Source organism: Heterodontus francisci, chromosome 24, assembly GCF_036365525.1.
Source record: "Heterodontus francisci isolate sHetFra1 chromosome 24, sHetFra1.hap1, whole genome shotgun sequence".
Classification (NCBI taxonomy): domain Eukaryota; kingdom Metazoa; phylum Chordata; class Chondrichthyes; order Heterodontiformes; family Heterodontidae; genus Heterodontus; species Heterodontus francisci.
This window is the reverse complement of record NC_090394.1, coordinates 37,785,128-37,807,582: the sequence shown is the minus strand read 5'-3', so window position 1 is coordinate 37,807,582 and position 22,455 is coordinate 37,785,128. Positions and strand designations below refer to the sequence as shown.

At 41.3% G+C, this 22,455-nt stretch overlaps 2 protein-coding genes across 8 annotated transcripts in view; one reads left to right on the top strand and one right to left on the bottom strand.

Moving 5' to 3' along the window:
- The window catches only part of srebf1 (sterol regulatory element binding transcription factor 1), a 49,645-nt gene extending 39,263 nt beyond the window's left edge, over positions 1 to 10,382 (top strand). For 3 of the 4 annotated variants that reach the window (XM_068055934.1, XM_068055936.1, XM_068055935.1), the window contains exons 14-19: positions 532 to 641; positions 1,127 to 1,259; positions 2,660 to 2,822; positions 5,392 to 5,577; positions 8,949 to 9,063; positions 9,812 to 10,382. In XM_068055934.1, coding sequence (XP_067912035.1) covers positions 532 to 641; positions 1,127 to 1,259; positions 2,660 to 2,822; positions 5,392 to 5,577; positions 8,949 to 9,063; positions 9,812 to 10,032 — 928 coding nt within the window. In that variant the 3' untranslated portion in view covers positions 10,033 to 10,382. Of the gene's footprint in view, positions 1 to 531; positions 642 to 1,126; positions 1,260 to 2,659; positions 2,860 to 5,391; positions 5,578 to 8,948; positions 9,064 to 9,811 lie in introns of those variants that run through there. The other variant, XM_068055937.1, reaches the window with a different exon arrangement.
- Positions 10,383 to 12,099: 1,717 nt separating this feature from the next.
- LOC137383303 (transcription factor 20) overlaps positions 12,100 to 22,455 on the bottom strand; it is a 49,537-nt gene continuing 39,181 nt past the window's right edge. For 3 of the 4 annotated variants that reach the window (XM_068055930.1, XM_068055931.1, XM_068055933.1), the window contains 3 exons: positions 19,540 to 19,633; positions 18,183 to 18,232; positions 12,835 to 13,047 (listed from right to left, as the gene is read on the bottom strand). In XM_068055930.1, coding sequence (XP_067912031.1) covers positions 13,024 to 13,047; positions 18,183 to 18,232; positions 19,540 to 19,633 — 168 coding nt within the window. In that variant the 3' untranslated portion in view covers positions 12,835 to 13,023. Of the gene's footprint in view, positions 12,274 to 12,834; positions 13,048 to 18,182; positions 18,233 to 19,539; positions 19,634 to 22,455 lie in introns of those variants that run through there. The other variant, XR_010977378.1, reaches the window with a different exon arrangement.

The window sequence follows — 22,455 nt, the reverse complement described above, 5'->3', positions numbered from 1 at the left end:
TTGTCTCAGTCTAGCTGAGATCAGCAAATTCAGCATAGCCTTTCCTGCTCGGTATGACTCGACGCCCTGCCTTTACCTGCTGAGTTATCAGGAGAGGCTTGTACCTCCTCCCAAACATTGTTTCATATCAGTATGCTCAGTTTAGTATCAGTATAAACCCTTTTGGAGTTTTGCTGTTGGAGTTTGTACTTATGTTGCAGATGCCATATGGTCACTGAGACTTTGCAGCATGTGAAGGCAAAGAAAGGGTGTTTCTTCATCTGTCTCTCAATTTTAGATATAATAAATAGCAGGCTGAGTGTTTTAGAGAAGAATAATGCACTGCTTTAGAGATGTGACACTCCTTGTATATATTATGTAATAGCACTATTGTGCGAATTATATTATGTGCTCAGTTTTACAGAAGTTTAGCAGTCTAGTCTTTTTTTTATACAGTAATTCAGTAACCCTGTGTATATATTAAATGTTCTTGCAGAATACAGCAAGATCCTGTGTAGGTGTTTATTATTTTACCCCAATTTTCTGTCGCAGTGAATTCTCGGACGCTCTGGAGTACTTGCAGTTGCTGAATGGTTGCTCTGATGCTGCTGCAATTACCACGCAGACCTTTGCAATTGGCTCCAGTATGGCAACTGTCACAGGTCAGCCTCCACACTTCTTTCTAAAACATATATTGAAATTCATGGCTCTTGGGTGGCACCGGACTGATTACAATTTCATTTCATCTATTGTGGCACCAAGCCCTACAAATCAGGAAAGTCCCCATGCTACAGTTACACTCCTAATTTGCCGAAGAGTCTATTGTTCATATGTGACTCTATACAGTTAATATTGGCAGGCAATTTGACATTGGATGGCATCAGAGCCCATGCCTGATCTTATCCTCGTGTAATGTCTATATGCACACACCTTCCAGCAGGAGATAGCAAATAAAAATGTTTGAATTTATTTTCTGGCCTGGACATTGATGACAATTGTTGCATCCCAATCATCACTCGACCTGAGATCAGCTAATTCCACACAAAGTAGGTTTGAACCTATTACCCTCTGGTCCGTATGGCTTCGTACCACAACAGGCTTTGCTAGGTCTGATGATATTAATGCTGTCTATTCATTGTATGTACAGGCACTGATCCAGTAGCGAAATGGTGGGCTTCCATGATTGTAGTTGCTATCAACTGGCTGCAAGGTGATGATGAGGCAGCGGAACGACTTTACTCCGTGGTGGAATACATGCCAAAGTCCCTGCATGCAACAGAGTAAGTGTCACCACCTGAATGCTCTCCATATAACCTCTTTTTATAGTACATTTGCTCAAAATATCTTAAACTATGTTGTTTTAGTTGAGGATCACTGGGTCATCCAAACTGATGCCTTGAATGCTTCACATTTCCACAAGTTTAATGTTCATTGTGTATCAGTTGTTTAATTATATGCAGGTGGAAGGTATTAACTGGGATCTTGAGCACTTAAAAGCAGACTCTTACTGAAACTGGGAAGGGTTTTGAGGAGGAGCTACATGTTAGTAATCCTTTTACTCTACAATAAATGTGAGACTGAGGAAAGATAGGTTCCAGCATTATCCTTGCACAACAAGCTGTCTGGAATTTAACATCTAAGATCTAAAATTTTGTATGAGGTGGGTCTGAATCAGCACAAACTATGCTGCGCCAAAGGCACTTATTAAGCTTATGTATTGCTGCAGCACTGGGTTCCTATTACTAAGTGGACCTCCAACATTATTGCTGTTAGAATTTCTTCTAGGGTCAGAAATTCAGTATTACTGAGTGGGATTGGAGGGAATGCTTGTGTTCTCAAATTGAATGGGTGTCAGGGGAAATAGTCACCTGTGATCTGTTAGGAAAATCGTCCAAATTATAGACAGCTGATCCCTTTGCAGCAGACCATCAACTTTGTTTATAGTTTGCCAGCTAGCAATGATAGTTTTGATTTTTTTTTAAATCGCTTCAGCTTCATTCTTGAAAACACTAGAAACTACATGGACATTTTTGTTTAACAGGTTAGGGCAGTTGTCCAGTTATGTAATGCAAGTTACATAATGGTACAAATACAGGTGGGGAAAGGAAATTTGTTGGTTAAAAGTATTTCCTGTATGATTAGAAGCCATCATTTCACCCCCGAGAATGTCACCTTAATTTGAGTAGCTATGTTTCCTTTAAGGTTTTTCTTGCTATTAGTGGTGCCCCTTTCAAAACAGGCACTTGGGTTTAGTTAATTAAGAGGAACTATGGTTGAATCAAAAGAGGCTGGCCTTGCTCCCTAGCGACTGGAGTGCATCATCTTATCCGGGAATGTTATTTTAATTTGGTAAGTTTCCTTTAGTTTTGCTTTTTTGTCGGTTACAATTTATTAGTGCTGCCCCTTTCAGAAGGGGGCACTTATTACCTCTTTTAATTGATAAAGATCTGCATTTGGTTTACCTAAAAAAAAAAGATAGAAAACATCGTTTGAATCTTGTTGACGGCATGGAGCTGGGCAACTGAATGTTTAATTTGTATACTTTCCATAGGCTACCCGTACCAGCTGAACATAAGTGATATGCCGTCTCCAGTAGAGTTTATTGTATGCACGCATCTGCATTATTAGTCGTTGGCTCCTTGGAAATCTTGCCTAATTCTTGAGCACAAATCTTTTGCAGGAGTCAGTTGCCAAAAGCAGCACTGTTTGCTTTCAAGGGCATTCGTGCCATGCTGGGTAAACAGGACAGCAGCCAGATGAGTCTCGTGCATTGTGAGAAGGCCAGTGGACATCTGAGGGACAGCCTCAACATGACATCTCCCACCAGCAACAGTATTGACAAGGTAGGGGGGGAAGCCTTGGACTCCTAGTGTATGTGAGGTAGGTGACTACAATGAAAGCAGAGAAATTACTGAACATACTTGGTTTCTAGTGCTAACATTCTTCTGGGGGGTTGGTGAAACCTTGCTGTATGTTTTTTGTATACTGCCTAAATATCCTGTTGGCATTATGACAAACTTATCAGCTTTCTATCTAATTAACACCCCTGGCCCAAAGAAAAAACTGATCTCTCCAGGCAATCTAATAAAAAAAAAGCAACGTTTTTGTGTTATTTATCTGGGGGCATTTGTTGCCCTCTTTTTAAAATTTTTCTTTTTTCCTTAACTCCTCCGTGTACAGGCTGCTCCCAGTCTGGCTGCTAAGTATTGTCAGATTGCTTGGGTGTGACTCAGCCTTGCACTCTTCCCTCGCCCCCCCCACCTGTTGGGAGACGGCCTCTGCTCAACACCTTTCCGTTTAAGCAGCTTGCAGTTTCCACTTAGGAGCGAGTGCTCCTTGTTTACTGATGAGTTTAGGTACGAATGTATTAGAGAGTGTTTAGTGTGAGATTAAGCACTCGCATTATAAATTACTTATTCCCTAATGTCTTGTATTTGCTGCACTTAAAATATTTTAAAATCTGTCTTCACTTTCCTCTGGAGTATTTCTGCAGCTGATGATGCGAGTACATTTTCATCTGAATTTCGAGTGAAAGAGGACAATGCTGAGGCAGGGAGGAAATCTAATCTCAACAGGAGGTGTCTGCCTAGAAATATTGTTATAGTTTATCCATGCCAACCAGGAGCTGCTATGCTGTGATTTTTAAAGCAGTGCCAGGTGTATCTTGCTGCTGTGCAGTAAGCCCAGAATGCTGTGAGAAGCACTCGGCACTCCAGTGGGCAATGAAGGATCATAATTCAGTTTTCGTAGGCAGCTGCCTTCCCTTTCCATTCCCCACCCCCGACCGCCACCCCATCCCCAATTTAACACAATTTAATATCTTTGTTCCAGTTAAACACTGCCTAGACTCAAGTTAGAATTCTGGCAGAGATTCAAAAGGCAGTGTGCTTCATACATGGGATGAGGGAGTTAGGCAGTTACTGGCATTCCTTAGAGTATAATGTGCTTTGAATTATATTTTTGTATATTTTGAGCCAGTGGTTTTTCAGATAGGTGTGTTCTTCAACCTTCTCATGTGCCACATGCTTTTTTTCCTGGCTGAAGATGCTGACATATGCTGAACTTTGGTTCCACAGGTACTTTCTTGATACATAGTCCAAGGTCACTGTTCAGGTGTGAACAAAGATAATAAGCAGCAACAAGCTGTTCAAATAGGGGGGACATCACCATGCAGTCTGATCCTGTCCCCTCTGTAATGTGCACATGTATAACCAGCAGAGGACATGATCAGTGACACGAGCTTGGGAACACTGAAGTCAAGCATAGCACTCCAAGTGCTGTTGCAGCTGAGATCAGCTAACTTGGCATTTACCGGAGAGTGAACCTGGGACCTTCCTGATCTGGATAGCTCAATATACATCACAGCCATCAGTTACAGTCACTTTCAGCTTTTCTGAAGTGGAGGAGAGGGGAGTAAGCTTTGCTTAAGTTACCTCCATTTATATTGCTGTTTGGCATGTAATGCAAATCGGCTATGCTTTCTGCACTGGCTGGGAGAAGCTTTGACCTTTAGTTTATAGTTGATTTCTACCCTAAAGAGATGCAAGAATGGCAAAGGTATGCAGTCAAGGCCACTATATATTTACAGTCATGTATCTTTTATTCTGTAGTAATAATGTAGCTTTTTTTCCTCCCAAGTTTTTCGAACAAAGGGAGAGGAGGAAAATGTTAAGATGTAGAATCCATTTAGAAATGGTCAAAATGCTCGGTGCATTTTCTTTTGCCTCATCAACCTACTGCTGAATGAATGGCTGCAGCTGTGGTGCATTGTAGTTGCATTGCATGTGTGCTTGATGTGCAATGCACCTGCAATGCAATACAGAGCCAGGCCCTGACACCAGTTCTACAGAGCGTCTGAGAGAGAAAGCTGCAAACCTTAAAATTAGAGCTGACCAGTGTATTGTGATTGAGATGTATTGTTTTGAGTGGTCTATTTCTGCAGTTATTAATCACTTCCCCTCTCTGTTGTCTGTCTGTCTTTTTCATTCTGTGTGTGTGTATATATTTTTTTATATATATATATATATATATATATATATATATATATATATATTCTGTTCTCTCATCTCCCTTGTTGGGTTCCTTCTGCTGGTTGTCAACTGCCCTGAAATAGACAACTTGCATGTAGAGAATTGTAGCTGCAATCTTGTGTCCCCACTACCCTATAATGGACCCTAAATCAACAGCTTTTTACATGTGGGGCTTTAGGATTATGCTGAAAATGGTTGTGTTAATTGACTAAAAGTTTTCAGTAAAGCAGCTATAAACTATGATAAAGTTGTGGGAATATATGAAACTGATTATTTAGGAACAGCGACTAAATAATTGGGGCGAATTAAGATGCCCTTATCACTTCAATTACTGCATCAGCAAAGAGGTTGTGTGACTGAGATAGTCTATTCTATTTTTCAGGCAGTGCAGCTCTTGCTGTGTGATCTCTTGCTCATCACCAGAACCAGTATGTGGCAGCAACAGATCAATGTAAATCAGCCTGTGAGCTGCATGCACCAGGCATCCCCATTAGAGCTGAGAGGCTTTCAACAGGATCTTAGCAGCCTCAGGAAGCTGTCCCAAACTTTCAGACCTGCCCTCCGTAGGGTAAGTAGGTTGTGCGGTGGTGTTTGGGGGGGGGGGGTTGGGTGGAATTGGAAGGATTTATTTTTGAGGGACTGTGTACAAATCAAAGAAGTAGTGCTGGATTCTGCAGTATAATTGTGGATTGTGATCAGTGATCTTCCAATGGTTGAATTACTGGCTGCTCTTGGCTGTGGTACTGAGGGGTGAAATACTCAGTGGAGGTCAAACACTATCTACAGGGGAAGGAAAATCACAGAGAGGCATCCTAAGAAGCCTATAATCAGAGCACTAATGGCAAGTGCTCCGTTGGAAGCACTCACTTCTATGTCAGTAGGTTGGGGTTGATGCCCCACTTGAATGGAGAATATAATCTCAGCCAACACTTCATTGCCATGCTGAGGGAGTGCTGCATTGTCAAGTGCCATCTTTTGGATGAGACACTAAACCTTTGCCCTGTTCATCTGTCCAGGTAGATGTTAAAGATGCTGTGGTCTGAAGAGCAGGGGAGTTCTCCCAGTGTTTTGGCCAACACTCCCCCTTCAGCCATCACCATCAAAAAACGATTTAATTGCTCTGTCATCTCATTTGCTAATTTTGAGATCTTGCTGTGCATAAAATTGCTGCCAAATTTGCTTACCTTACCTAACAGTGATTACACTTCAAATCAAAAGTAATATTCTGGATATGAAACCCTTCACGACATTATGATTAGGAGCTTCTTTACACACAGCACCTGGTATTTATATAGTGCTTTAAATGTAATAGAATGTTCCAAGGTGCTTCACAGGAACATTATAAGGCAAAATATGACACTGAGCCACTGTTTGCATCCCCAGGTAGACCACCAACAAACCAAAATATTCAAATCCACTGACTGACCCCAATTTAGGAAACAAAACAAACAAACGGATAAGATTTCACTTTTATAAATTTTAGTTTAACAATCAAACTAAAAACAACATAAATTAAACATGAATTAACAGTTAAATCAGGGTCTTATAATATATTAAAGATTACACATTAATTATCAAATGCAACAAAGATAGGACTGCTCAGAGGAATTGTAAGGGCTGTCAGCAAGAGGGCACCAAACAGTCCCAAAGTACATCAAAATCAGGAACTTCCTCAGTTAGTTTTCCAAGTCCTGTCCTTCAGGATGCAGATATAGAATAATGTGCCATCGATAGTGAGTGATGCAGTCTTCCCTTTGACAGTTTGGTCTTGTCACTTCTCACCTCAGCCTTGCCCACAACTGCTCTGATGACATGAATCCACTGATAACTCTTTAAGTCATTGAAGACAGCTGCTGTAAGTTATATTCACCAGTGGTCAGCTCTGAATCCAGTTTCTTCAACCTGTAGTCTGGTTTTTTTTTTTAAAAAACAACTGCCAATAGCTCCCATCATGTCTCTTTAAAACAACAGATGGCTGCTTTTGCTTCCATCCATTGCAGAGTATTCTTCTAAATTGAAACCTGAGTTTCAGTCACATGTCTCTGGTCGCACCTCTGATCATAAGACTGTGTGTTTAAAACTAGTTAGGGCCAGGTTTGTCTTTCCCATAACTCTCTGGAGCTTTCATTTTCAGTAAATGACTATCTCAGAATAAAACCGCAAACTTTGAATCCAAAGTCATAGCACCAAACAGTCTCCCCTTCAACAGTAAAATAAAAGCAAAATACTGCACATGCTGGAAATCTGAAATAAAAACAAGAAATGCTGGAAATACTCAGCAGGTCTGGCAGCATCTGTGGAGAGAGAAGCAGAGTTAACGTTTCAGTTCTGATAAAGGGTCACTGACCTGAAACAACCTCTGCCTTGCCCACAACTGCCCTGATGATCTGGATCCACTGATAACTCTCTAAGTCATTGAAGACAGCTGCTATAAGTCATATTCACCAGTGGTCAGCTCTGAGTCTAGTTTCCTCAACCTGCAGTCTGTGGGAGACTAGCCAGGAGTTCATTGGAATAGTCAAATCTAGAAGTAACAAAGGCATGGATGAGGGTTTCAGCAGCAGATGAGCTGAGGCAGGGGTGGGTTCCAGAGACCTTACTGAGGTGAAAATAGGCGGCCTTAATGACGGCGTAGATTTGTAGTCGGAAGTTCATCTCTGGATCAAATATGACACCAAGGTGGTGAATAATCTGAATCAGCCTCCGACAGTTGCCAGGGAGTGGAATGGAGTCAGTAGTTAGGCCGATGTCAACCGTTTGGACTGGTGTGTGTTGCAAGTAAGTAATGTTGCAGAAAAACTTGGCATCTCCTCCTTCCAAACCAATTTTTAAAATTGAGCAAATACCTTTTTTGAAAATAATGCTGTGCATTAATACTTGAGCATTTTCTATATGATAGGAAAGACATACATATCTAGGGAAGGAGTTAATGCAATTCAGAGAATTTTTTGATTTTAAGAGAGAGCACTAATTTGTAATTGATTTAACAGTGAGTTAATGGTGAGTTACAGAGCTAGTAAGGGAATCAGCTGTGACTCAGTGAAAACAAAACACGAATCAACAGTCGGAATCAATTGTTTATCGTTATATATTTTTTAACAATAAATTCTATCTAACTATAAATTATAATCAAACTAAAAGCAAGTAGCGAGCAATACTGTTGCTGTGGCAAGCTGCCAGTACTACATCTTCCTTTTAGGTTGAGGTTGCTGTAGCTTGTCGCTGCCTTAATCCTGTCATTTGGTCTCTTAATCTGGAATAACTTTGTTTATTAATTGGATCTTGTGCTGGAAGGAATCCAGTCCGCAGTCAATGTCTAGATAGATAGCACTAGAATATTTGGGCAGACCCTGGTGTATGATCCCAGTAAGGAAGAAAAAGACTTGCACTTGTATCGTGCCTTTCACGACATCTCAGGCTGTCCCAAGGCACATTACAGCCAATGATCTACTCTTTTAGTGTATTCACTGTTTTGTATAGGAAATGCAGCAATTTGCACACAGCAAGCTCCCACAAACTGCAATGTACTAATCACCAGAAAATTTGTTCTAGTGATGTTGATTGAAGGACAAATGTTGGCCAGAACATCAAGGATAGCTCCCCTGCTCTTGGAATAATGCCTTGGGATCTTTTACATCCAGCCGAGATAGCAATGGGACCTCGATTTCACATCTCATCCAAATGACAGCACCTCCTAAAGTGCAGCACTTGCTCAAGTCTATAGTTTGTGAGAGGAAAGAGGCTCCACAGTTGTGAGGTTTTGGGAGAAAATGAGTTAGAATTGAAGATGGTGTAACGAGTCCTAATTTCAATTCAGTGATGATGCAGGGAGGAGGAAGAAGAGAGTTATTTGGAACTGAGGAGGAACAACAAGGATGTTCAGAGGTGCACAGACCACAGTAATTTTGATTAAAACTTAATGTTTTATTTATTTTTCAGGTGTTTCTACATGAAGCCACAGCTAGGTTAATGGCAGGAGCCAGTCCAACCCGTACTCACCAGCTATTAGACCGCAGTCTCAGGAGGCGGGTCACAACCCCAGTACCCAAAGGTGGTAAGTAGCAGCATTTAGAGAGCAGTTATTTTGGGCTTTCTAATCCAATTTGTTACACCCTGTCTTCAAACAATTAGGTGTAAAAGTTAATCTCCACCTTTCAAATCAGTAAACTATAAACTGATGAATGTTGAAGTTCATCATTTCTTTGAGCATGAACACCATATTGTCTTTGTAACAAAGTTGTTTAGAACCAGGTGCTCAGCCTCTTGGGCTGCTGGATTGTCAGGTGTTCAGAAAAGTTCTTCTACAAAAAGGGTCATAAGGATGATGCTTGTACAGTGGGACTCTACCTTGTTCACTGTTTGCCAGTCTGTACAGTGCTCTTTTCTCAGCTCTTGGTGAGAGCAGTTTGCAGCCCTGCAGTACATTTCTCAGATGGCTGTTTTGTGTCCAGGCTCACCCATTAAAATGTCAGAAAGCTGTTGAACCATGGAGGGTATCACAATTTCACCAGAGGTCCAACAAGATGATCAGTGGAGGGAAACTTGGCTGATTTTTCTTTCTGTCTGCTCCCTGGTCCAGAGGCACTGAGGACAATTGTACCCAGCCTTTTGTGGGAATTGTTTGAAGCAAGGACCTCCCTGCTCTCTCTGGCTCAGTGCCCCGCATGGCTCATTTGTCCAGCAAGAGAGCTTCACTTATTAATCAACTGAATGATTGATTCTCTGTGCTTCCCCATGCCCATCACCACCCCACTCAGGGTTGACTGTTTGCTCATTTCTACATTACCTGCTCTGTTTGACAGGTGAGACTGAGACACACCCAGGCCAGCGGGAGCATGCCGAAGCTCTCCTGCTGGCATGTCGTTACCTGCCTCCAAGCTTCCTGTCTGCACCGGGTCAGCGAGTCGGCATGCTGGCAGAGGCAGCCCGCACACTGGAAAAGATCGGCGACAAACGGACTCTCCATGACTGCCAGCAAATGATCATGAAACTGGGTAGCGGCACCACAGTCACCACGAGTTGAAGTGGTTGTATTGTGTTTTTTTTTTAAAAAGACCCCACCCCACACTTTAAGAGCATTGTGTATGCGCGCCCCCCAGGTGAAGCAGCGCTGCCCTTTTTATTTCATATTAAAATAATGACATGGTCAAATAAAATTTGTATTTTCATAGTTTAAAACTGTACATATAAAAATATTTATAATTTTTTAAAGACAAAAGTTGGGATGCAACAAATTCATTTTTGTAGAATTAAAAAGCACTTGTCTCTGTCGAAGCTTAGCTTCCCTTCTAATACTGCATCAAATGATAAAGCCTGTATTCTGTGCAATATACTTTTATATGATTAAAATAACAGAATTATGAGAAAGAAAAACTTCCTTGTGTTTCTTTTTGACACTAAAATGGTTGCATGCACGAAAGCAATTCTTTTTCAGAGCTCTTCGGATTTTTTCCTTGTTCTGTAGTTTGTAGGGATGGGGTACTTGCAAGCAAACTGCTCATTTTCAGTTTGGCTCAATTAGTTGCACTTTTGCCTCCTGTGTTTGAAACATCATCAGGATTTGAATGCAGAGTGCAAAACTGAGGGTATGCTAGATTGGTGGAACTGCAGTCCTCTGGATGAGGCATTAAACTAATAGTCTGAGTAGAGATGCAATCAGGAAGACATTAAATGCCTATTTGCAATATTGTGATAACATTGTCATCTGTGCTTGTTTCCTAAATTGGGTTACTCTTAGTGTTTCAGGAGGCTGTGTATTATTTGAACAAAACCCTACTCTTGTCAAATTTCCTACCCTAATTTGAACCTCTGTTGGATATGCTGCATAGTCAGCCAACTGTCTGGGATTAGACCACTAGAAATTAGCTTGTAGGCCAATGCAATGCTGTGTTTGCCCCACTCCAATTAAAATCACCTCTAACAGTTACATCATTGGAGCAGTCTCGCGAATAGTCTCTGGCCAAATGGTTTTCCATGCTGCATCATTCTATGATGCCAACCATCATTGTAGAAAATGTGCTGTCATTTTAAAAAGTTTTATTTAACATGGACTTGGGAGTACATTGAACTTCTTGTCCCCGTTGAGTCCTGGCATCTTCATCTCTTGAGTTTTGTATCTGCATTAGCAATTCCCTTCATTATTTTGTAAAGTTAGTTTACGTCTCTCAATTTATCTCTCCCATGAGGCTGGGCATAGCCTTTCTTCATCGCTGAATAATCAAAACCCTATAATTGCCTTTGTCGCCTCTCTTTGGTTTCTTTCCACATCTTTTTAAGGAACTGTGACAATGGAGGAGTGGTGCTGGCTGTAGTGCCTTTAGTTTTCAAGGGAAAGACCTGCATGCTCAAGGGAATGGGGTTAATGTGCTGCCGTTTTGGATTTTGCTTCAGTCAGGAACTGGTATGCCATTTGCACACAAGTTGGCCAGCAGCAGAATGGAATAGTCAAGGACCATGCTGCTGCTTGCCAAAAAGCTGCTAATGTAGCACAGAACTTGCTGCTTCTGCTGTGTCAAATTAGTTATGAAGCATTCTCTATCTACTAATATTTAGAACCTATTTTTCTGTTCCATTTCTTCCCACCACAGTCCTGGGATATAATTGCGTGGGTGTCCGCAATCCTTTAATACCTCCCTCAAGTGTCTAGTCGTCATGTTTCAGCCTGGTCATGACAATCTTGTTGATTGGGACAGTAGCCCAGTCCAATCTTCTCACCAGCACCCACTAGCCACACATGTTTGTTTCAGTAGGAGTCACTGAATGGAGATCAAGGAAACCTGGAACAGGATGAGGCCATTCAATTCCATTTACCTGTCTTTGTTCAATAGCTGTTGATACCCTTACCTAACAAAAATTCATCACTCTCAGTCTCAAATATTTTCATTGAGCCACAGCCTTTCAGAGGAGGAAATTCTAAATTGCTACTACAACCCAAGGATGTATCCTGTACCCATTTCGTACCACTCCTGAATCCAGTAACGCACAAAGTACAGGAGAAAAATTAATTACAAAGACCTGTTCAATTATCCCAGTAGGCCAGATGGCTGTCTGCAGCTTTTTATTCCTAAAAAGTGGCATTGCATTACAGGTACATGTACAGTACATTACATTACATTACACATTGAAAGAAGGAGCTTAAAGTTGTGGGTCACTTCCCAATAGGTATCATCTGTGCACTGATAATTGCAGGAAAAATAATTCCTCCCCTTGTTACATTTCCAGAGTTGACATTGGCAGTGTCTCCATGTTGATGCTTGATGGCCTCCTGTTTGTTGTTAAATGACAAAAAATAATTTTGCAAACTCAAAATGATCAAACACTGCCAATTGTGATAATGGAAATCATTACTGCCTCATGATTTATACAGTCAATCTCCTGCAGTACTTGGGTCACACTGGAGAATTCTCCCTTTTTCTACTATATAAAACTGGTCAAATGAAACTTGCAAAAACCCATGGCAAGGCAATCAGCTGTGGCCTTGTTTCAAAGCATATTTCATTACCTACTTTAACAAATTAGACTTTGCTCATCCATGAAGTTATCATTTAATAGCAGACTGCAGGTTGGTATCATTTCCCCACCCCACTCCCATCCTCTCATTCCCTTACAAAACACCTTATATCCCACTTTGAAAGATTATCTACACAGCAACATTTGAGACACTTGATGGTTTGGAGCCCCTTAAGTTATCAGTGTTTACACAGGCATCTTGCAGTTCAGAAAAACTCAAAAACTTATTTATATATGCCTGCCTCCCACCCCCCCCCGCCCCAACCCCTGCCCACACCACCCCCCCCCCCCCCCCCCCACGAAAAAATGCAGCGAGAATTTGATGGGGAAGAACATACATTGACTAGAACAGAGTCAATCTGTTGGTATCCTCTTGGTATTTCAGGTATCTTTCCATTCCTTTAGCTGCACTATTCCACAATACATTCATTGACTTCTTGGTTTGCAGTCTGTATTTAACACCTTGTGTGGTAATGTCACTTGGCACAATGGAGTTTTCCTGCTGTTATAGTGTTTTAGGCAATACGCTCTAAAAGGAGAGAGGGACAAGAAACCAGTTATAATTTATGAATGACTTAAATACAGGAGCATTTTAAGATAAAGTGGGCCATGTGCATACAGGAGAATTGTACCTCATAACACTTTATTTGTGTACTGCATGTAGAAACACAATAAAGCCTGGCTACCAGACTCGAACCCGACTACATGTGTCAGGTTCAGGTCAGGTCTGTGTTCTGCGTCCAGTATTTGGGCTCGGGTCAGGCTGGATTGGACTGGACTGTTTTCTTTCGTATTGTTTTCGTTTTAATGTACAATTTTTTTCTGTTTAATTAATATGTTTGTTATTTTCATTCAGGTCGGGCATTTAAAAAAAATAGAGGACTCGGGCCCGGGTTGGCTATTGTTAGGTCGGGTTTTAATTATATACCTGAGCCAGGCTTTAAAACACAATACCCCAATAAAGTATGGTGTGTTACTGAATCGTGTTCACAGGACTTGTATCCCAATAAAGCATAGAAGAATGTCAGTAACATACTGAATAGATCCCATAGTACTATTAAAATAGCAAGGAAGTTCTCCCAATTAAAGGCCTGCTAGGGTCTGCAAATGAGACCCGACCCAAGCCCGACAGAACCCCATCCAACCTGGCCCGAGTCCTTCCATTTTTTCCCGCACGCAACCCGACCGTCAGTTAACTTACCTTCCGTTTTTCACTTTGTTCCTTACCCACACAAGCTTAAAACAACTGTAGCAAAACCACCTTTAAAGTCCAAAAAGTAAATTAACATTAGAGTCACTTAACTGAGGTGGTGATAGAGCGTGTCCGATCCGGACCGACTCGACTCCAAATGCCAGACCCGGAAATGCGATTCGACCCGAACCCGACACATTGTCTGGTTCGGATCGGGTAGCAGGCCTTTACTCCCAATGATGTGGCCAATATTTAATCCTCCACCAACAGCACTAAAACTTTTTATCTAATCATTGCTGTTTCTGGGATCTTACTGTGTGCAAATTAGCTGCTGTGTTTCCCTACATTACAACAGCAGTTGTTCTGCAGAGTGGAGACCCAAAGGCGACCTCTGAGATCCACAGAAATTTATTTAATGTGAACGAGCATCGTAAAAGGCAAGAGCACAATGCTCCTGTCAACAGTCTGCCCTCAATGTAAAAGAACCTCCAGCCACTGGTACTGTAGTCACTAAGTCCCAGGAGATGCTTCTCTCTGTTAGTACGTTGTCAGTTCATGCATGGAACATAAACAAGGCTGGGAAAAGCTAGAGGTGACCCTGCAGCTCCTGATCTGGAACATTATTGATCTCATCAATGAAGACATTCAGCATTATTACCTCCAATGCCAATTACTGTTCCAAATCTTTGATTAAAACAAACAAAAGTATGTAGAGCACACTAAGTGACTGCATAAAATTCCTATTTTCTACGTAGAGTATATAAAAGTCTGTCACCCATTGGTGAACCTACTGGCCTGTTTGCCTCATATGAACATACGAATTTGGAGCAGGAGTAGGCCACTCAATCCCTCAAGCCTGCTCTGCCATTCAATAAGTTCATGGCAGAACTGATTACTCCACAATTCCACCTACCCCCGATAACCTTCCATCCCCTTCCTTATCCAGAATCAATCTACCTCTGCCTTAAGAATATTCAAAGACTCTGCTTCCACTGCCTTTTGAGGAAGAGAATTCCAAAGACCCATGACCCTCAGAGAAAAAATTTCTCCTCATCTGTCTTAAATGGGTAACTCCTTATTTTTAAACAGTGACCCCTAGTTCGAAATTCTCCCACAAGAGGAAATATCCTTTCCACATCCATCCTATCAAGACCCCTCAGGATCTTATATGTTTCAATCAAGTCGTCTCTTATTCTTCTAAATTCCAGCGGATACAAGCCTAGCCTGTCCAATCTTTCCCCGTAACTCAGCCCACCCATTCCAAGTATTAGTCTAGTAAACCTTCTCTGTACTGCCTCCAATGCATTTACACCTTCCTTCAATAAGGAAACTAGTACTGTACACAGTACTCCAACTGTGGTCTCACCAATGCCCTGTATAGCTGAAGCATAACCTCCCTATTTTTGTATTCAATTCCCCTCGCGATAAACGATAACATTCTATTAGCTTTCCTAATTACGTGCTGTACCTGCATACTAAACTTTTGCAATTCATGCACTAGGACACCCAGATCCCTCTGCATCTCAGAGCTCCGCAGTCTCACCATTTAGATATGTTTTTTTATTCTTCCTGCCAAAGTGGACAATTTCACACTTTCCCACATGATACTCCATTTGCCAGGTCTTTGCCCAGTCACTTAACCTATCCATATCCCTTTGTAGCCTCCTTGTGTCCTCTTCACAGGTTACTTTCCTACCTATCTTTGTCATCAGCAAATTAAGTAACCATACCTTTGGTCCCTTTAAGTTATTTATGTAAATTGTAAACATTTGAGGCCCCAGCACTCATCCCTGTGGTACTTCACTCGTTACATCTTGTCAACCAGAAAATGACCCATTTATGCCTACTCTGTGTTTCCTGTTAGCTAACCAATCTTCTATCCATGCCAGTATGCTATCCCCTATACCATGAGGTTTTTTTTGCTGCAAGAACCTTTGATGTGGCACCTTATCTGGAAATCTAAGTACAATACATCCACTGGTTCCCCTTTATCCACAGCACATGTTACTTCTTCAAAGAACTCCAATAACTTGGTTAAGCATGAATTCCTTTTCACAAAACCATGTTGACTCTACCTGATTGTCTTGAATTTTTCTAAATGCCCTGCTATAACGTATTTAATAATAGCTTCTAACAATTTCCCGAAGACAGATGTTAAGCTAACTGGCCTGTAGCTTCCTGCTTTCTGTCTCCCTCCCTTTTTAAATGAAGGAGTTACATTCCCTGTTTTCCAATCTAATGAAACCTTTCCCAAATCTAGGAACTTTTTGGAAAATTAAAACCAATGCATCAACTATCTCACTAGCCATTTATTTTAACACCCTAGGATGAAGACCATCAGGAGTCAGCGACTTGTCAGCCTGCAGCTCCAGCAATTTGCTCAGTACCACTTCCCTGGTGATTGTAATTCTCTTGAGTTCCTCCCTTCCATTACTTGATTTACAGCTAATTACTTGTATCCTCAATAGTGAAGACCGATGCAAAATATCTGTTCAATTCATCTGCTATCTCCTTATTATCCATTATTAATTTTCCAGACTCACTTTTTATAGGACCAACACACATTTTGTTAACTCTTTTTTAAATATCTATAGAAACTCATACAATCTGTCTTTTTATTTCTAGCTAGCTTTCTCTCATACACTAACTTTACCTTCCTTATCAATCTTTTAGTCCTTCTTTGCTGTTTTTTATATTGTCCAATCTTCTGACCTGCCTCCCATCTTTGCGCAATTATAGGTTTTTTCTTCAAGTTTGATACTATCTTTAACTGTTTTAGTTAACCACGGATGGCAGGTCTCACCCTTGGAATTTTTCTTTCTTGTTGAAACGTATCTATTCTGTGTATTCTGAAATATCTCCTTAAATGTCTGCCACTGCATCTCTATCGACCTATCCCTTAACCTGATTTGCCAGCTCACTTTAGCTGGCTCTGCTTTCATGCCCTCATAATTGCCCTTATTTAAGTTTAAAATACTAGTCTTGGACCCACTCTTCTCTCCCTCAAACTGAATGTAAAATTCAATCATATTATGATCACTGCTACCTAGGGGTGCCGTAACTATGAGGTCATTAATTATTCCTATCTCATTGCACAATACCAGGTCTAGTATAGCCTGCTCTCTAGTTGGCTCCAGAACATATTATTCCAAGAAATTACCCCGAAAACATTCAATGTATCCTCATCTAGGCTACCTCTGCCCATCTGATTTTTCCAGTCTGTATGTCGGTTAAAATCCCCCATAATTATTGCTGTACCTTTTTGACAAGCTGCCATTTTTCTTTCTTTATACCCCGTCCCACAGTGTGGTTAATGTTAGGTGGCCTGTACACCACTCCCACAAGTGACTTCTTGCCTTTATGATTTCTCATCTCTACCCAAACCGCTTCTACATCCTGGTCTCCTGAACGTAGGTCATCCCTCTCTATTGCGCTAATACCATCATTAATTAACAGAGCTACGCCTCCACCTTTTCACAGCTTCCTGTCCTTCCTAAATGCCATGTATCCTTCAATATTCAGGTCCCAATCTATGTCGTCCTGCAGCCATGTCTCTGTAAGGGCTATCAGATCGTACTTAATTTATTTCTATTTGCACTCTCAATTCATCTGTTTTATTTCGAACGCTACATGCATTCAGATACAGCACCTTTAGTTGTGTCCTTTTATTATTTTTGTAACCTCTAGCTTTATCTGTTGATTTACTCATAGATTCGTACGCTCTGTCCCTTCTTGTCAGAGTGTATCATTTCTTATATTAATACTTTTCTCTCTTGCCTTGTCTTTACTCCTTGATTTATCATATCTTTCCAAATTTGATCCCTTGCCCCGAATATTCAGTTTAAAACCCTCTCTACTTCCCTAGATATGCGGCTTGCTAGAACACCAGCCCCAGCATGGTTCAGGTATAGACCGTCCTAACGGTACAGCCACCACTTTCCCCAATACTGCTGCCAGTGCTCCACGAACCAGAACCCATTTCTACCACACCAGTCTTTGAGCAACGCATTCATTTCTCTAACCTTATTTTCCCTATGCCAATTTGCATAGGTGATACCTACATGGACCCCAACGACTGGATCCTCCCCCTCCCACTAAGTTCTTGTCCAGCCCTGAGCAGATGTCCCAAACCCTGCCTCAGTACCACACCAAGCATTACACTGAGCAGTTGTGGGGTAGGGAGCAACAGCTTTATTTTTAATAGGAGTCCTGATGACGAGTTTCCATTTTTACATTATAGCTTTCCTTTAATAAATTTACAGGCGTTGCATGGTAATATTTAAATGAAAAGAGCAATTTGAATGCTGTAGGTTTACATCCTCTCCTGCAGTTCTGTGCTACAAGATCGCCTTCTGTTTACACTGTAATTTTCACTTGGGGGGGAAGGGGGAGACGGTGGGCGGAAGTGGGGCAAGAAAAGCTAAAAGGAAATCGTGCTGCTTTTGATGTCCCCAAACACATTTCTTTCCTACCTTATGCTTCAAGCACTTCATTGAAAAATTCTCCTCACTTAACTGGCAACCTGCAGGGAGAAAGGATATGTGATAAACGAAAAGAATAGTAATTATCGCAGGTCCATCAGTATTTACAACTAGGCAAGATAAAGTAACAGGGTCAGGATAGAGTGATAACTGTGGCTTGGTTGATATCACTTGTGGCTCAGAGTCAGAACTCCAGGGAGTTGAACACAGAATTGAGGTTGGCACACTAACCCAGTACTGAGTGAGTGCAGCACTGTCAGAGATGTTGTCCTTCAAATAAGACATTAAACTGAAGCTCCATCTGCCCTCTCATGTGGACTAGAAAGATCCCATGACACTATTCCAAAGAGAAGCAGGGGAGTTCGCCCAGAGCCATAGCCTATGGTTCCCTAAATATTTTGTAGTACGAGGGCAGTTTTTTTTTCAATGCATGTTCCCTTTAAAATTTTTACACAGCCCCCACCTACGCAGTACCTTCCAGGCTGCTGAACAGCCGTGTATGTGCACAGCTTAGCGGGAACATTAGCCTTAGCCAATACTTATCTCTCAATCAAAGCTACTAATAAATAGATTATCTGTTCATCCCATTGCTGTTGGTGGGAGCTTGATGTGGAACAATTCCTACATTACAACAGTGACTACACTTCAAAAAAAGTACTTCAGTAGCTGTAAAGTGCTTTGGGACATCATGAGGTTGTGAAAGACATTATATAAATGCAAGTTCTTTCCATCAATATGTTCCAGGTTTGCTAAATATTTATTTCTGTTCTGACATGGTATGGTCCCAAAGATGCACAGAAAACATCAGTGTTTAGGGTTTATAAGGTATAGAATGTGTTATTGTGGTTAGGTACAGATCACTTTAATCTATAAGTGTAAAAATGTGTAACCTGGCCAAGAAAAGCAGGCTGGTCTGACCTCTGTACAGAGACTGTTAACTACATTTGCAGGTTTAGGTTTTTAATTGTAGAGTTAATTTAAAATAGAACCTAATATTATAAGATTTTTTGACTATTTCTCAATCATATAGTAGGGAAGGAAGCCATTCAGCCCATTGTGCTCGTACAGGGTCATCAGAAGAGCTATCCAATCAGTTCCACTCCCCATCCACTGTGCTTTCCTAATAGCCCTGTAAATTTTTCCTTTTCAAATCACATCAAATTTCCTATTGAAAATTAAATCTTAAGATTTAAATCTTAAATCTATGTCCTATGGTTACTGGCCCTCCTGCCAGTGGAAATAGTTTCTCCCCATCTACTCTATCAAAACCCTTTATAGTTTAGTTAAACAAAGGCATGGTGAGGATTAACCAGATTTGACAGTCACTGTGAGATGGTGGTCTCCTTACCTGACTCAATGGCACAGATGTAATGGTATTTCTGATTGCACCCCTTGGTGTAGCAGCCCAGAGTGGCACCCGCCTGCTCACATATGGAACACCTCTGCAAAGAAAGAATAAATATAGGCCCTTGCCGTGAATGATTTCCAGGATTATCTCCAATTAATCTTTCTTTTTACAGTGGAGCAAATGGAACTATATTTTACTTTGCAAAAAAAATAAACAAGTTAACAAGCCTTGTTCTCCAGCACTATAACCACCATTCCTGCTAAGTTGTGCAACATGCCTGGAAGGTAAATATCACATATGCATGGCCGCCCAGAAAGATTTAAAGGGACTGCATATTGAAAACAAACTGGCTATGCATAACAACAAAACACTGCCTACAACCATCCAAGAACTCTGTATTCCTCTGACTCTGGCCTCTAGTGTATATGCCACTTCCTTTGTTCTACCACTGGCGGCTGTGCCTTCAGCTGTCTAGGCCTTAAGCTCCACAATTCCTTCCCTTTACCTTTCCACCTCTCTCCCCTCCTTTAAAACACTCCTTAAAGCCCATCTCTTGTTAGCTGTCTTAATGTCTTCTTATGTAGCTCGATGCTAAATTTTATTTGATAATTGCTCCTGTGAAGCACTGTGGAATGTTTTATTACGATAAAGCTGCTATATAAATGCAGGTTATTGTTGTTGCTGCCCCATGGCCCATCTGTAATGCTAATATTTCATCCTTTTGTTCGGCATCCAATTTCTGTCTGATTATGCCTTAGGACTTTTTCGACACAAAATGGGTGATATAAAGTTGTTTCCAACTCGCAAGATCCTACTGTGAGAATTGTGATTTTTTTAGCTGCTCAGTTAGTGCATCAAGAGATGATACATGGGCTGGGATCATCATGTCAGAAAGGTCTTGCAGTCCAAAAGCAGTGATGGAGGAGAAAGATACACTTGCCATCTAGCAGAGAAATAACCCAAAGTGGCTTTGATCAAACTCCCACTGCATGGGTGCAAGAACGGATATATATAGAAAAAATATTTTTTTGCAGTCTCTTGTTGACACCAGATGCCAGAAATTATTTACATCCCTATTTGATCACAAGTTTCATCCCCCACCCCCTTCCCTTATCACAGATACTTAATCAAAAACCAAGGGCCCACTAAACATGACAAATTTAAGGAATCAATGTTGATGGAATGTCCATTTGTTGGAAGTCTTGGGAAAAATATTTGTTGGAAGTACCTAGAAATTAGTGAAACGGCTCCAATTAAAACTACATTTCCTCTGCAGAAAACATCATCTCAGAGGAGGGGAATGGGGAGGGGACTGTAAAGAATAATTAGTTGTAAATCAGTTTGGAAGAAGGCTCAATAACTTTCAAAAGGGAATTGGATAAATATTTGAATGGGGAAATTTGCAGAGCAATGGGGAATGAACAGGGGAGCAAAACTAATTGGATAGGTTTTTCAAAGAGCCGGAAAGGGCACTATGGGCCAAAATGCATCCTTCTGTGCTATATCATGCTATGATTCTGAGGTGGAACAAATGCCTGGCTTTTCAAGGCAAGATGAAGAGAGTAGGAATACATCATCCTGAAACTGAGAAACTGTTAGGACTTAATTTTCCTCCTATTTCTCATCAACATGCTGCCCCTCGGTGACATCATCCTAAAGCACAGCATTAGTTTTCACATGTACGCTGACGACACCCAGCTCTACCCTACCACCACTTCTCTCAACTCCTCCATTATTGTTAAACCATCAAACTACTTATCTGACAACCAGTACTGAATGAGCAGAAATTTCCTCCAATTAAATATTGAGAAGGCTGAAGCTATTGTTTGCGGTCCCCACTCCAAATTCTGTTCCTCAGCCACTGACTCCATCCCTCGCCCTGGCAACAGTCTGAGATTAAGCCAGTCTTTTCGCAATCTTGGTGTCACATTTGAACCCGAGATGAGCTTCTGACCTCATATTCGCGCCAGCACTACGACCACCTAGTTCCACCTCTGTAACATCACCTGACTTTGCCCCTGTCTCAGCTCATCTGCTGCTGAAACCCTTACTCATGCCGTCGTTCCCTCTACACTTGACTATTCCAATGCACCCCTAGCTGGCCTCCCACATTCTACCCTCTCTAAACTTGAGGTCATCTAAAACTCTGCTGCCCCATGTCTTAACTCACACCAGGCTCCGTTCTATCACCCCTTGTGCTCATTGACCTACAATGGCTCCTGGTCTAGCATTGTCTTGATTTTAAAATTCTCATCTTTGTTTTCAAATCCCTCCATGGCCTCACCCCTCCCTATCTCTGTAATCTCCTCCAACCCCACAACCCTGCAAGATATCTGCACTCCTCTAATTCTGGCCTCTTGAGCAATTCCGATTTTAATCACTCCACATTGGCGACCGTGCCTTCAGTTGCCTAGGCACTTAGCACTGGAATACCCTCCCTATACCTCTCCACCTCGCTTTCCTTCTTACAGATGCTCCTTAAAACCTACCTCTTTGACCAAGCTTTTGGTCATCTGACCTAATATCTCCTTATATAATAAAAGCAAAATACTCTGGATGCTGGAAATCTGAAATAAAAACAAGAAATGCTGGAAATACTCAGCAGGTCTGGCAGCATCTGTGCAGTGAGAAGCAGAGTTAATGTTTCAGGTCAGTGACCCTTCTCACTGACCTGAAACATTTACTCTGCTTCTCTCTGCACAGATGCTGCCAGACCAAATATCTCCTTATGTAGCTCGGTGTCTTATTTTATAATGATTGTGTGAAGCGCCTAGGGACGTTTTATTACATTTAAGGCACTATATAAATATAAGTTGTTAATGAACTAACATAGAGATGCCTTTGCACTTCCCATTGGTAAGAGGATTAAACTTAAGAAATTCATTGGAACTCAAGAATTATCGAGGACAGATTAGT